A 16306-nucleotide genomic window follows, 5' to 3' on the forward strand; every position below is an offset into this window, starting at 1 on the left:
GGTGGACTTAACCTAATTTGATTCACATTATTTTGATACAAAATTAGATTGCGTGACTGAATGATATTACTATTTAACTAAACCAAAAGTGTCGACGTTGCATAAGGTTTTATATTTGTCGTTTGGTCACGCATTTTTTATGCCTATCACGTAAGTATAAATTATAGAATTTTAGACAAATGTTAATATCACTTGTGCCATTCGAAGTACTACCAATCGAGCTATTTCTTTTACGTAGTAAAAAAGGATTTTTGACGTATTTTTCCAATTATCAAGAAATTATCTGTAGCTATTCCGTTTTATGTCTCAAGTATGGATCCAACAAGTTCTTTTCTATTTTAATTAGTCATTTATCTTTGTTTTGTAAGTTAAAGGTACAAAAATTAGCCGCCTGTGAGATTACAATTATTATACCAGATACAGTGCCACAGATTGACTTATTTTGTTACTACTTTTTTAAGCATCATTTTATCTTTGATATTGACATTTGCCTATTTCAAATAAGTAACCTAAATTAAAAGAACGTTTGTGCCTACCATATAATACATACCTATTACGTTTATAATATATTAGGCCATATTTTATCTTACATATTAAAGTAATTATCAAATATCTGTCGAAAATTGTTTTTAATTGTAATTTTAAAATAATCCTTATGTATAAATCGTTTCAGAAAAGAAATCTAATATACGATAAATACATAAATATGTAAAATGTCAGTATTTATATCTATTTTTAGTTATTACAAAACCTTATTTCAGATATAGGTAAAACGTGCCAAAAATAGTCATTTTGTGTCTTAACTTTTAATACAATTATAAATAAATCGTCTTCACTGATAATGTTAAATAAATTAAGTTTTGGCGATGTTTTAATATATAAATTAATATTATATACGCACGTGAGAAGTTATACTTCATTGACTAGCGTTGCTAACTTCTTCTCCGTTGATTAGCTAACAACAGGTTGTCGGTTTTACGTGACGGCGTGGGCGCGCATGTTAAAATTACTCTTATAATTTTTCCCTAGCGTGCCAAAAGAAGTATAACTTCAAAAAATAAGTGACTCCCTCTGGGTTTTTGAATAGATAAGGTACTTCCCCGGGTAAAGACATCACAATACAAAAAGTGTTTTACTGTATTTCCTTACAATATATATTTTTTGTTTAAATATTACTTGGGTCACTACAAGTATTTAATGAAACACATAATTATTTACAATATTTCAAATACGAACAGATTTAACATCAGTAACTTGGCGAAGATTTTTCGTGTTTCCAAACATCAATTGCATTAAAAGGTGTGGAATACCCTCAATGCCAGTAAAACATTGAATTGAAGAATTGATTAGTAAAGCCTTGAATATTCTAATACTAGGAACATTAATATCAATGAAATAAAGAAAAATGTACGTTGAATAAGAAAACACCCATTACTTAAATAACTGAATAAAATAAACTTATAATAAATTCGATAAATTATTAATTTCCTCTATCAATGACAATGGCTATCTTTTAAACCAAAAAAATCACAATAACATAAAATATCAATAAACAAGGCTTTACTCCGAAATCTCATTAAATCAGAAACCCTTATACAATCAGCGCTTGTTTACTGAACTTGGCACCCAACGTTGATAGCGCTGAGGATGGGCGCGACCCCTAAACCCCCATCCCCATCAGTAACCCCTGCTAAATATGTAACCCCCGTGCAGTCAGGGCATGTGCAACTGTCTGTCAGAGTACACAAACCCCGTGCTGTGGCTATTGCCTCCCATTTTATTTGTTCGTCGAGGCTACCGCTACGATTTAGAAGGTTCTAAAAGATGGAAAAACATAAGCATTTGTTGAAAATTAATGTGTCTTGACAGAAATTGTTAGAGCAGTAAATATTGAGCATTTAATTTATCAAAAATAAAATTCTTAGTCTAAATGCCAAATAGGTTTGAAGTAATCTAGACGATTACGTAGGCAATTATTACAGTGAAAGATGTCACACAGTATTAATTCATAAATGTAACATTTATCAAAATTTCCAGAAACCCAAAATTAAATAGTAGTGACTGTTGCGCTGGCGGTCGCGGGTTCGATCCCCGCTCACGACAGATATTTGTATTGGCCATATAGATGTTTGTCGTGGTCTGGGCGTTTGTGCTTGTGTATTTTCGGACCCCCAACACGGGAGAAAATTCTACTGGGGGCCGTTGAGTGTGAAGCGTTTATTTATTTATTTAATATGGCAACTCAAGTTAATAAGACTCACCTCCATAACTTCAATGTTGCTCGCTTGCCACATGTCCAAATCTGTCAACTGTTGATCTTTGGACTTACTCTTCTTAGGTTTCTTCAACATGGAGCAGTACAATGAGTCATCGTTACTGGCTGTTATCGACGTCTCGTCAAATTGTAGAGAATTCGCGTCATATGACGTTGAAGCGTCATCGTCAAACGTTAGGGTCGACTCCGGTTGGTCGTATACTTGATCGTCATCTTCTAGCGTCACAGTTGACGTACCAGTTGACTGATTTTGAAGATTTTCGTATGCAATCTAAGGAAGGTAACAATTTAGGAAATTAGAAGACAGATATAATTAAAAATACATAACAATTTAAAATCCGTATACTGTACTATGTATTTTTGATACAATACTACTGTCTCGCTTTAATTTGATATTATATCAGTTTTATTAGAACACAGAGAGATAGTAGCGAACGTAAAAGCTTAAAAACTTATAAATTAGGTATAAATATATAATTTTAATTGCGGTTGTTACCTTTTGTTCTTCAATTTTACTAGAGAGGCTTGCTGCTCTTGATTCTTCATCGCCGGCAAACTAGAAAAAATTAGGTTTTTTGATATATTGTACACATACTACGTTTGGTCTAGACTTATATACTAAGGTAACAAAGAGACATGGTAAGAGACTAAGAGAGACGCGTTGGCGCGATCACAGCACTGGTTGTGCGCTTGCGGCCGCGGATTCGGTCCTCGTACATGACAATTTTTTTTATTGGCCGTATAGATATTTGTATGCGGACCGTCAAAACAGGAGAAAATCGTACTGGAAGCGTGAGTGTGATGCGTTTCTTATTTATAATATTATTAACAGGAAGGATTTTTTAATTTATAAACTTAAAAACTACTAAACCGATTTTAAAAATTCTTTCGCGAATAGAATTCTAAGTTATCTCTGATACTGACATAGGCTATGTGTAAGCTGTGTTCATATATCTGCCCATCAGTAGCATGGTGAAATAAGCTCCAAACCTTCTCCTATATATATGGAGAAGGAGCCCTATGTCCAGTGGATTAAATGCGAAATCATCATAATTAAATAGGAAATTTAACTGAGGTAGGGCACAGCAGGAAATTTCCTGCTCAACATATGGAGCAGCCCGACTGGGACCTCGACCTTACAGAAGATCACAGCAAAATAATACTGTTTTCAAGCAGTGTTGTATGTTCCTGTTGGTGAGTAAGGTGACCAGAGCTCCTGGGGGGAATCCGGAATAGGGTCGGCAACACGCTTGCGATGCCTTTGGTGTTGCAGACGTCTATATGCGTCGGCAATCGCTTACCATCTGGTGAGCCGGACGCTTGTTTGCCGACCTAGTTATATATAAAAAAAAAAAGAAATCACGGTATCAGTTGCATACCAGAATGGCGAACTAAAGACCAATAATATTATAAATATATACTAAAATAAAAAGTAGAAAAAATATAGAATACACTATAAACTTACCTCGTCATCATCGTCATCGAGATTTAACAATGAGAATATGTCCGATGAGAAGAAATCGTCATTACCCATAATACCTTTGCTCGTTGACGGCACGGGCGAATCTGGTGTGTTAACTAACGAGACAAAAAACACAAATGTGTCTTAATTTATGCACTAATTTGTCAATTTTTTTATATGTATGTTGCCACGCCATAGTTTTACACGCCATAGTTTGAACAATTTTACCGTTTTCGTTAAAATTTATTTTAAGTTTATTAAAGTAGTTTCACACACGCGAGCTTATGAGTGTTGTAAATGTATACGGTCTAGTAAAGGTTTAACCTTTACTATTTTGTTCAAAATAAGCGATGTTTATTCCAAACCGGTAAAAAAAGCATAATGTAATAGTTGTGTAGTGTTTGTAGTACAGTTTTTTTAAGAGCAGAGTTGAACTGCAGAGTTTCTTACAGATTGGTAAAAAGCCTATTTGAATAAAGTGATTTTTTGTTTTGTCACGGGTCTATTAAGAATGGATTTGTGACGAATATTTGCAAAACATGTAGCAAAATTCGTGTATCATAATTTCGCACGTATGGAACCACTCTAACTTTACCAATTTTACGTCACATTTTTTTGGTACCTTTAGACTAATACCATGATTTCTAGGTAACTCATTTTGCCGTTATCTCAATTAAATTAAAATTTCTTACCATTGTCATTACTTTGGCTGCTCTGTAGCAAATTTTCAGTCGATGGCTGTTCAGGATGATCTCGACTTCGAGTTTTGAATAAGCCAAATTTCGCTGGAGCCATTGTCTTGAAAAAAATCGTCACAAATTTAGCTTTAGAGTTTAGACTATACGATTGAAATAAAACTTACAAAACATAAATCTCTCTCTTTCTTTCTTTACTAACATATACCTCCCTCTCAACTTTCGTTCATCTAACGTTCTCGCCACACATTCACCAGCTTACTGCTTACTCTCCAAGTCAAGCGTTCGTAAAGAAGTTTTACTTCATTGATTTTGTAGTTTAATACATTCAAAATTGTAATGATCTCTAGGGAATTCATATATTTCTCTTGTTTTTGAACTGTTTACACTGTCATTTTGTTGGTAGCAGTTATTAGCATCGTGGTTTTATTCGGTACCAAGTTGAAATTTAAGGGATAAAAGTTACGAGTGTACGAGGTAATCCCTAACTTGAAAAAAACTCTACAGATCAAAGTGACCAAATTGGAAGATCCAAGCGACAGAAGAATGTCCAGTAGAAATTAGATGCTGTTACAAATTCAACTAAACGTTTTCAATATGTCAGTCAGCAAGTGCCTTACTGTGGTCCTCGATAACCGTGCTCTGAATTTTTGCAGCATATTCAAAAACCACCAGAGGACAGATTAGTACGAAAGCCACACGTTGGACAAAAGGTCGTTTTTTTTTCTTATTGCATAGATTGAACTTAAACGCATATTATGCATATGTATGTATATTTAAATAATTAGGTCGGCAAACAAGCGCATAGTTCACCTGATGTTAAGTGCTTATACACGCCTGTAACACTAGCAGCATCGCGAGCGAATTGCCGACCCCAATACCGCCCAGGAGTTGTAGTCACCTTACTCACCACAGGAACACAACACTGCTTGAAAGAAGTATTATTTAGCTGTGATCTTCTGCAAGGTCAAGGTATTTTCCCAGTCGGGCTGCTCCATAGTTTGATCAGGATATATCCTGCCGTGTCCTACCTAAGTTAAAAGTCTAAGTGATTAGATGTAGCAAATGCTTTTTTTTTGGGTCCGATTTTTACGCCACGGGAACTGAGCAGTTTTTAAGAGAATAATACAACAAAACAGAGATTATGACTAATGCTCATGTAAACTGGTGGCGTAGTATCATGAATATTGGAAATATATGAATGTGGACTGAAACCAGTTTTCCATTGTATCTCCTATAGATAGGAGGCACCTCCAGAATACAATTTCTGAAGTTTTTTACTACTTGAGGTAAAGGCTCGCCTATCGTTGGCGTTTTCGAGTCAGATATGATCGCTAAGGTTATCATTCTCTAAAAAGAACCCTTTAAAAAAGCTCAGAGTCAAATTATAGATAGGGAATAAGATCGGATATGCTCTGCGTATCTCTACACGATACTGTGTGGCTACGGTACTAAAGAATATAGCCAGCCCCTCTCTTCTCCTGGGTGTCGTAAGAGGCGACTTATGGATAACACAGTTCCGCTACCACCTTGGAACTTAAATAGCCGACCGGTGGCCAGGACGCACAGGCCGAAGACGGGCAGCAGCGTCTTCGGTGCGACAAAGCCAGCCTTATTTTTGGCGTAAACTTGTGGAGGCCTATGTCCAGCAGTGGACTGTATAGGCTGTAATTATGATGATGATCTCTACACGATGAAAATAGAAACGAGATTATCCATAGAATAGTTGAAATAATAGACATAGCTTAACGCACCGTGAAACTGAAGTGGCAATAAAGGGGACATATAGTTTAACGAACTGAAGGTCGCTGAGGTCACAAGATGATGGGATTGCATCCATAACAGGAACGCAGTGTTGTCCTTAAAGAGAAATTTCGTCGACATTAAACGAGCTTTAAAGAGTTATTGCCTTTTGGCGGCCTAGAATAGCAATTTATTCTTAGCAATCTATAAAAGAGGTTTGATTGCTGTTTTAGCAATAAGGCCTTGTCAGTTTTCTCGTAAACATTTTTTAACTGTACTCGTAAGATTATTTTGTTGTGTGTATTGTCAGGAAATCGTGTATTTTATACTGTTGTATATTTATTGTTTAAAGTACTTTAGGTTTTAATTAAACAATTTGGTCCTGTTTAATTTGATCGTAACGAAAGGTTTATTTCAACAGCTTCATTAACTCGACATTGATTTAATTAAAACGTATATTTTATACAATTCAATTAGTTTTGGAAGATAAGTTAACAAGACACGCTATACAGTATAGATGTATAGACTGAGAGGTAATGAGAATTTTATTTATGTTATCTAACAAATATGCTGTGTGGGTACGGCACTAAAGAATATAGTCACCCCTTCTCTTCCCGTGGGTATCGTAAGAGGCGACTAAGGGACAACACAGTTCTACTACCACCTCGGAACTTAAAAAGCCGACTGATGGCGGGATAATCATCCGACTGCTGGCTTTGCAATACACAGGCCGAAGACGGGCAGCAGCGTCTTCGGTGCGACAAAGTCAGCCCTGCGGTCACCAACCCGCCTGCCCAGCGTGGTGACTTTGAGCAAAACACATGAGTTCACGCCTTTTTATGCTCGAATTTGTGGAGGCCTATGTCCAATAGTGGACTGCGAAAAGCTGATGTGATGATCTAACACATAAGGACTGCTGTAAATGATGATTTGTAAAATAGATGATACATTGTCATACTTCCTGGTATGGTCAACAACGCGCTTTCGATGCTTTTAGTGTAGCTATATATAGGCTACGGTAACCAGTTATCATTTATTGAGCCATAAGTTTGTTTACCGACCTAGTTTTATAAAAAAGTAAACTTTATTAATAGAAATATTTTACAAGTAAAAAGAAATTGCCAAAAATAATGGGAAAACGTAAGTTTTATTTATTCAAATTTTAATATCGTATCATTTATGTTTTTTATGATCAAACAGGAAGTTATTTTACTTTTGCATTATTTTTCTTAATTTTAGTGTTTTTTTAAACCAAAATGGTCAGTAGAACAGACTAAAATTTTCGATTAATCTTTCAAAATAAAGTTACTAATATTAGTTATACAAATGGTCATTTGATTTTTGATTGTGTTTTGCGACTAACGTAAATTTAGTTTATTGCCAATGCGAGGTACCCTGCCTCTTTCAGGAGAAATAATAACAATAATAATATCTTTATTATACACAAGAAAGATAAATCAATACCATATCATTATAAATACAGAACGGTGTACAAAGGCGGTATTATCACTAAAAGAGCGATCTCTTCCAGACAACCTTTGGGTATAGGACACGGTAAGAAAAAGTTTTAAGAAATTATAAGCCATTGTAATTAAAATCCTTCTCCTCATTCAATTAAGACCCAGACATTGCCCAACAGTGACACCACAGACAGTTTTAACTTCAGCTACATCTACAAAAATATACAGTAGATTACGCGCGTATAACCACGATTAGCTCTCGGACTACATTTTGCGTTTTTATATTTTGGTAATATAAATCAAATTTATCTATCGGAAACTCTCCATGTTATATTTTTATTATAAATGCAACAAATATTAGGAAAACTGTAAGTCTAAAACACAATATATTTATGTATATTTATATTTTTCATTTATTGATAGGACTGTATCCTGTTTATTTGAACGCATTAAGCATATGTTAGTAATATAATTGTGTATTTAATGCATATTAAAAGACATACAACTAACAACACGGCATTTTAAACTATTACTTACCAAAAATTTTTATAATTTCAATATAATAGAAAAAGGTGTTTTATCCTGATGGCGTACATAAAAAATAATTGATTGTCACAAGGATATATGAAAAAGAGAAAAAGTCAATATCGAATTATATGTATTTTGTTCCCAAAACACTTGAATGTCTTTAAAAATATACTATTTTTTTATGACTATCACCTACGGTATAATATTTTTATAGAAAAAACACAATACAATACGACTTTCTCAATAACACTGAGCCTGAATGAAAAAGTCTTTTATAACGTCGCGAGTAATCCTGTCCGACAGTCATACTACAGATAAAAAAGTAGTGACTGTGTTGAAATATTTTACAATCATATTAAAAATTATTGTATAAATAAGGAAAAGAACACTTTATTCGATAAGTTTTTCTTATATGAGTTTTGAAAATCCTAAACATGCTTAATAATTATAATTATTTTTGGCATCGATTCTAGTCTGACGCCTATAAAGAACCTTTCGACGGTAACTTCGTAGTTGCGCGCGCAGAATGTTTATAATTCACTTAGCTTCGATTATACAAATAATTGAATTGTTAAGGGAATGTAATCTATACTTTCATATAAATAAAACACAAATTTATTTAAAAATAAACAAGCTTTAATTAATATTATTTTAGGCAAATATACTTTAGGTATGTTTCGTATAATGTTACAGAATTCTCTTTTGTCAATAATATAAGGTTGATTGATCAATGATAAAAAAAGTATTTATAAATGTACAAGCGTGGATTCCGGCTAGAGTTACATTATTGACATGTCAACCAGGATATTCACCATGTAATCTTTAATAATTCCGAGTTTTCGATATTTCGGCATTTAAGCAAGCGCTGTGGTCACGAGTCGGTATACTGAAATATTGACTGTTATAGTTGTGACTTAGCGTAGAATGAAAAATTCTGTTAATAAATTTCTAATTACCAAACTTTTCAAGTCATGTGACTTTGTAAGACAAAATTACGTACGGGTACCACAGGTGTACGGTCAGCTTGTGCCTAGTAGTCTGTAGACACATGCAATGAGTTGCTAATCCTATCCTCGCTTCCAATATATCGCATCCCCACGAGCTCGGGCTACCTTACCCACCACATGAACGCAACATTTGTGATTATTTGGCTGTGATATTCTGTAAAGTTTAGATACTTCCATTTAAATTTTGTATAATAAGTGAATGTATTTTGTAATTTTATTGTATATTATTATTGAAGTATAATTTCTTTACGCTTGACTTGGGGACTAAGTTGGTCTCGTCACATTATTTACGAATGTATTGTTCATGTCGGAATATCGAGCTCTACAAAATCAAATTAAAAAACATAGTAAATATCGCGCAAATTATATTTTGATGAATTAAATTATGTTCTTTTTTATTATATTGATAGTTCGTTTTTATCTTGTAGTCACACTTTCAGACAGTATAATATAAGAACAGTACAGCTAGTTGTTAGATACACAAATGGGAACTCTACATGACATGAAATAAAATAAAAAACAGAGAAATAAAAGTTTGGGAAACATTGTGTTCTTTGATTACATGTTGTTTCAAGCCCAAATGAATAGACTATATAATGAAAATGAATTTCAATAATATTAATCACATTATATATATTTTTTTAGTTGAATAAAGTAAAATTTTAATATACGTTTTTAAGACTTTTACGAAAATCTAAGAGTTTTCATTCAATTTAGTTGTTTCATGCTACTCAACAACAGATGGCGTTAACGTCAATAATTGTGCGAGTACAATGAGACTGATTACCGGTCGCTGTTAACGGTATTTGGTATATGACGTAAACCAACAGATAAAAGTTTACGAAGGGTTTTGATTTTTCACCATCGAATTTTAACTTATTTATGTGACATTTCTTTTCTAAATGGTATATTTAAAAGTTGCAGTTCATTAATTGAGGTAAAAGGCATCATGACCTCAAAGCTCCTTTTTAGTCCTGCTGCTTTAGTCTATACGGTTTAGTATATATTCTGTCCGTATCGTTGTGGATCGTATGTAATCATATACATATATAATGTAGGTAAACCCTACAAGTCTATCCGTAATTTATGTGCAGGATAAGCTTTATTCACAACCGCTGAAACTGGCTCTAATTCTAAAATATTTATTTTATATAATGAGAATTAATTTATTATTATATACTTTATTGCACTTAAGAATAGAATATACAGAAAATTACATATATAGTTGATGGCAAAGGTGGACTTATCCCTAGAAGAGATCTCTTCCAGTCAACCAATGGTCATGAGAGAGAGTGTCATATAGCGGGGGACACAGTGCAAGAAATAACAATATTGAGAAAATAGTTGAATAACTGTAATGTATTACAAACTTATAAGTATAAATACATACATATTTAATGACACTAAAGGTGATAGAAATTTTAAAAATAAATAGATACTTTAAAAAATAACTCGTGTCAACTAAGAACAACTTTTAAGACACGTCTTTTATGTAATTAAAAAAAAAATGATTCAATTTTATCTTTTGTGAAATATCTTAATTAAATATATAATTAATTTTAATTTGATTTTTTTCCAGTGTATTGTATTTGTGTATCTCACGTCTGACATAATGCGATAATGTGCATATTTAATTCATTTGATGATAAGAAAAAAATAAATTTACGATCCATAACAATATGAAATAAAAATAAAATGTTTAAATCATAAATAAAAAACTTGATGAGTCATCTCCGACACGCGACTGGAATTTACTCCTAAAGAATGATTACCGTATTTGAAATTATATTCTCGCATGTGTCTTAGTCTCCCCACCGTGCCTCGGAAAGCACGTTAAGCCGTTGGTCCCAGTTGTTACCATCTACACCTGATTGCGATTGTTACCAATAGGGAATATATCCGCCAACCCGCATTGGAGCAGCGTCGCGGATTTAGCTCTGATCCTTCTTCTAAATAGAGAAAGAGGCCTATGCCCAGCTGTGGGATATTACAGGCTGAAACGTGTCACTCTTAGGACAGATAAATATTATTGTCTCGAACGATTTCCTCTCCCATGTTTTTTTAATACCAAGAACCTTATATCTTTTCTCAATATACGAATACGATACGTACAATACCTACCTATATTTTCCTCGAAATTTCCTCACAATTTGGAACTGCCCGACTGGAGAAATACCTCAACCTTACAGAAGATTGTAGCTAAATGAAACTGATTACAAGTAGTGTTGTGCTCCTGTCGTGAGTAAGGTGGCGTACTAGCTACTAAGGGAGGGGGGAGGGTCTGGAATTGGGTAAACGGCAAGCTCGTAATACTTCCGCTGTTGCAAAGCAAAGCTGCGATATACCAAAACCAAACTACTGCTGATTTGAAGGTGAAATTGGGAGGTACGGTTAATATTGATAAATGTACAAATCCGTTCAAGAGTTGGCCCAGTCCAGAGTCTTTTAATAAAACAAGATATATTTCTTATCTTTGAGGTCTTTCTAGGTAAAATTTTTTAATTGCCATGGTTGCTGTATAGTATCCGAAACGTCGATTACCATAGCAAATCAATATAGCATTATTATTAGATTATTTTTGTACATTTTTTTTTCGTAAATATTACAAAAAACGTACGTAAAATTCTTTAAGTAATTTTAAATGTTTTAAGGGTAAAAAAAAGTCAAATTTTTCCATTTTAAGTTACCATGCTTTATTTCTACACAATCAACATTATAATTAACACAAATAAAACAATAAACAGTCAAATAGTTTTAAAATCCTAATAATGATCACCCAGCCGATAATATTAGTAGGATTTTTCAGAAAAAAAAGTATTATAATTGACTAGAATTTAGACGGATATACATTCGTTTAATAAGATCGTTGAAGATTTCTTATAATTAAACATTATTATTAAACATTTCAAGTGAATTCTGATGCACAAACCACTAATAAATTATTAAAAAGTAACTTTAGTCTTTTAAAAAGCTAAAAAGCTACCCTATAGCTAGGGTACATCAACAAAAAAAGTTTAGAATAAATATATAAGATGGGGTTAAATGTGTTTTAGTTCACTTTAATTTGTGACATCAGAATGAACACGAATTAATAAATATTAATATAAACAATTAAAAATAAAACACAGTAAAGCCTTAATTTATTAATTTGGCATATTTTTGGCTTATCTCATGATAGATTAAAAATAAATATTTACATTTTTTAACAGATAAATTGTGACCGTCAGGGTCGGCTTCAATTGTCGTTAGCAGGAAAAGCTGTCATTTTACTTGTATCCAAAATGTTTAAACAGGGCTTCGTCGTTGAGTTTGTTATCGAAGAATGGCATGTCTCTAAAAATCACAGACGCGTCGGCTATGCGCATTTCTCGTTTCCCATACCTGGAATATTATAATGAAAACATTATTTTTCTTCAAAAGGCATATTATAAATAAATTACAATTGTTTTTGGTCGCAAACGGAAAAAAACTGACTTAAATTTACGTCGAGAAGTAATACAACGTAGGTAGTAGAATAAATGGTCAGTTAAATATGCAATATTAAGGGTAGCACAAAAAGTACTCCTTAAAGCTAGATTAAATTTAAATGTGACCACGCGACAAGCACTACCAATAAAAAAATCGTATACCCAATAAAGAGTTATGAGGATTAGATAACACATATTTGAATACAATTGATTTCAAACCTCGTCCTTTTTTTAAAGTTAGTTAAAAATTGGACATAATAATTGCTATTTTTAATAATGCCATCTATTGTCAAATAACAATGTCAAATAGGAATAGAGGCAATTATTATTAACTGAGGTAGGGCAAAGTAGGATATAACTTGCTCGGCGGAGACGCCCCCAGGACGTGGACAGGGACGACAGGCTGCGCAGGATCTACGCTGAAAAAAGGAAGATCCTGCAGCAGGCTATATGCCGAGCCAAGGAGGGGGCCTGGATGGAGATAGTTGGGGGTCTGGAGAGAGACCCCTGGGGACGACCGTATTGGGCGCGGAACAAGCTCCACGCCCAGTCGTCCCCCATCAGCGAAACGCTCCAGGCGGAGCAACTGGGAAGGATCGTCGGGGAACTCTTTCCCAACGAAACCGAGGGCTTCATGCCCCCCAGGATGGCTCGGTAGACGCTAGACGACGAGGAGGGGTCCGGACGGGGTGCACGGGAGAGTACTTAGGATCACTCTTGGGCACCTCGGCGACAGTCTCCGGGAACTGTTTGACTGCTGCCTGCGGTCAGGCCAATTCCCAGGGTCCTGGAACGAGGGTCAGCTTTGCCTACTTCCTAAGGCAGGGCGGACCCCAGACTCGGCTACGTCGGTGCGACCGATGGTGTAGCTGAACGAAGCTGGGAAGGCCTTGGAGAAAACAGTGGCCTCCCGGCTCGTTCAGCAACTGGAGGAGGGCTCGGGACCCGCACACTCAGAATCCCAATTCGAGTTTCGAGCGCACCGGTCGACCGTCGACGCCCTCAAACGCCTGCGGGCGGTGACGGGTGAGACGGAACATAGAAAGGAGGTGGTGGCTGCGGTGTTGCTGGACATCGCGAACACCTTTAACAGACTCCCGCCCCTGTGCCAGTGTCGGGCCGGGATGGGAACCCAGTCCTGCTAGACACGGCGCCGTCGGGATTGTTCAGAAGTGAACCGGACAGTCCCCATGGAGGAGAAGTCTGGCCTTTTCGCCGAGGCCAGTCTCTCGCTGAAGGTAGACTACATCTGATATTACATACCAAAATTGTTTGTGGTCATTAAAGTGGCCGTAAAGTGTGAAACTGCGTTAATTTAAAGAAAAAACTTTCAAAGTATTATAATATACCTTATAACCTTTCTCGGTAAATGGACTACCCAACACAAAAAAATAAATAAAAAATGACTCGAACCAGTAGTTCCTGAAATTAGCGCGTTTAAACAAACAAGCTCTTCAGCTTTATAATATTTCAGTATAGACATGCTGTGAGTGGCTGTCTCAAGCGTGCGATCATAAATATCGCAAATAGCTTTATAATATAAAGAATATATACATGATACATAGTAACAAAAATCTCTTAAAAAGAATTTTATAATAAAAATATTTTATAGATATTCCCGACTTCAAAAAAGGAGGAGGTTACTCAATTCGACTGTGTATATTTATATATTATGTATGTTTGGGGGTAACTTCGTCGTTTAGGAACCGATTTTGATAATTCTTTTTTTTTTGGAAAGGAGCTAGCCTAAGTGTGGTACCATAATAAGGAAATCAGGATCTGATGATGGGATCTTAGAGAAAACGAGGGAAACCCTCGAAAATCTGCATAACTTTTTACTGGATGTACCGATTTTTATGATTTTTAATTTAATCGAAAGCCGATGTTTATCATGTGGTCACATTTCAATTCCATCGAGATCCGATTACAACTTTTGGAGTAATCTTTGATAATGCGTATTAACTTGACAATTTTTTCGTCTACCTACGTTGTATTATTTGTCGATGTAATTGAAGTCGGTTTTTTCCTTTGCCAGCAAAACACAATTATTTGGTTACAGATTTTGTATCCCAAATTGTAATTGACCTAAACTTTAGTACTACTTAGTAGATATTGATCTTAAAAAAAGTGTGAATAGACAAAGCTTGACACATACTTTTCGTGAAAATTTTGTTTACAAAACGTAACTCTTTCTCTTTCTGTCTTCCCTTACTTATATCTCCCTCTCAACTTTCGTTCGTCTCGTCCGATCACACTTTTCATAAAGCTCTCTGATGATGATGATGATGATGATGATGATGTTTGGTTAAATAAATTTAACAAAACATTAACGAATCATTTTTATTTATGTGACTATAAAAACTTAAATTGGCGCCCAACGTGGGACCACAACATTACATAATCTTAAGTAAAACTTATTAGTTATCAATTTCTACGTCCTCAGGAAATTTCAACATTGATAGGTGTTACTTTGACTAAAATATTATAGTTAAACAACATTGTCAACAAAATGTATCGATATTAAGTAATAGGATATCTTTAGTACGCTGTACGCTGAAGATAACACAATGTTGCTGTTATGATTTTATATAAAATTCAATAGATGATTTATCTGATTTAAAACCTCTCTAGTGTAGTGTGTGTCACATAAAATAGTGCTGATCATTGCGGGTTCGATTTTCACCATATTTATTGTTATTATGCGCATCTGACAGGGATGTTTCTCGATGCTGGGAAGCTTAAGAAAACATTCTCCATACATGGAGAAGATTACTTCAAATTCCCGCTATTTTCTAATTTACTACATCTTCTTAATTTGAATATTTTATTACTGGTACGAGAGAATAGAGATCTAGAGATCGTCTTTAAAAAAATAAATAATGTGCACATAGATTTATCATTTATAATTTGGCATCTTTGCTGAACAACACAAACATAATTTAAAGCAAAAAAAAAAAAAACTAAATACTTAAACCCAACTTACCGGCCTCGCCCATGAACAGAATAATACTCTTGGAGTTCCTTTAAATAGTTTGATATTTGCTCTGCCGTGTCGAATCGTTCAGGGCGACGCGGGCGCGGATACTGAGCCTGTGTTGAGCACGACAAGATGGCAGACAGGAGCAAAATGGCGAAAAACACGACACGCATCATTGCTGTAGGAGAAAAACCTTTTATAAGCAAGATATACAGTATTTAGTAATTATTAGTATTTTTTTATACGACTAGTGTGTCATTAGAGATTGCAATCCAGTATTGCTTTCATTACGGCTGGATCCAGCCGGTTCCGGACCGGATTGATCAAACTATAATAACCTGACTTTTCTTTTACATTTCCACATAAACTGTTCATGAAACGTAGAAAAACGGTATATGTTATATGAAATTATTTTTTATGGCCGTTATTTTCTCAAAATATATTACTGGACCCGTTCACCAGATCCGGCAAGTTAGCAGCGGATAAGGTGTAAATTGATGTCAGATCCGTCGGATTACGCCTTAATAGTAAGTGGTTGCCGTTGCTGTGACCGACAACAACAAGTTAACATGGCAAGCGTGTTTCAGACCCTATCCTTCTAGGTGCTCTGGTTACTTTACCCACCACAGGAACAACATACTACTTGAGAGCACAATTATTTAGCTGAGATTCTGAAGATTGAGGTACTTCCT

At 34.8% G+C, this 16306-nt stretch overlaps 2 protein-coding genes across 2 annotated transcripts; both read right to left on the reverse strand.

Annotated features, from left to right (window-relative positions):
- Positions 1-1136: 1136 nt before the first annotated feature.
- LOC123667993 lies at positions 1137-4532 on the reverse strand. The gene is made up of 5 exons (XM_045601817.1): positions 4430-4532; positions 3737-3853; positions 2772-2815; positions 2262-2546; positions 1137-1817 (listed from the first exon to the last, which is right to left on the reverse strand). Exons 1-5 carry the CDS (start codon positions 4530-4532, stop codon positions 1611-1613), a joined length of 756 nt encoding a protein of 251 aa, XP_045457773.1. The 3' UTR covers positions 1137-1610.
- Positions 4533-12436: 7904 nt separating this feature from the next.
- Positions 12437-15787, reverse strand: LOC123667995 (pro-neuropeptide Y-like). Its single transcript, XM_045601819.1, has 2 exons — positions 15621-15787; positions 12437-12551 (listed from the first exon to the last, which is right to left on the reverse strand). Exons 1-2 carry the CDS (start codon positions 15785-15787, stop codon positions 12437-12439), a joined length of 282 nt encoding a protein of 93 aa, XP_045457775.1.
- Between the last annotated feature and the right edge of the window lie 519 nt (positions 15788-16306).

The sequence above is a fragment of the Melitaea cinxia genome, chromosome 29, assembly GCF_905220565.1.
Source record: "Melitaea cinxia chromosome 29, ilMelCinx1.1, whole genome shotgun sequence".
In the NCBI taxonomy this organism is placed as follows: Eukaryota; Metazoa; Arthropoda; class Insecta; order Lepidoptera; family Nymphalidae; genus Melitaea; species Melitaea cinxia.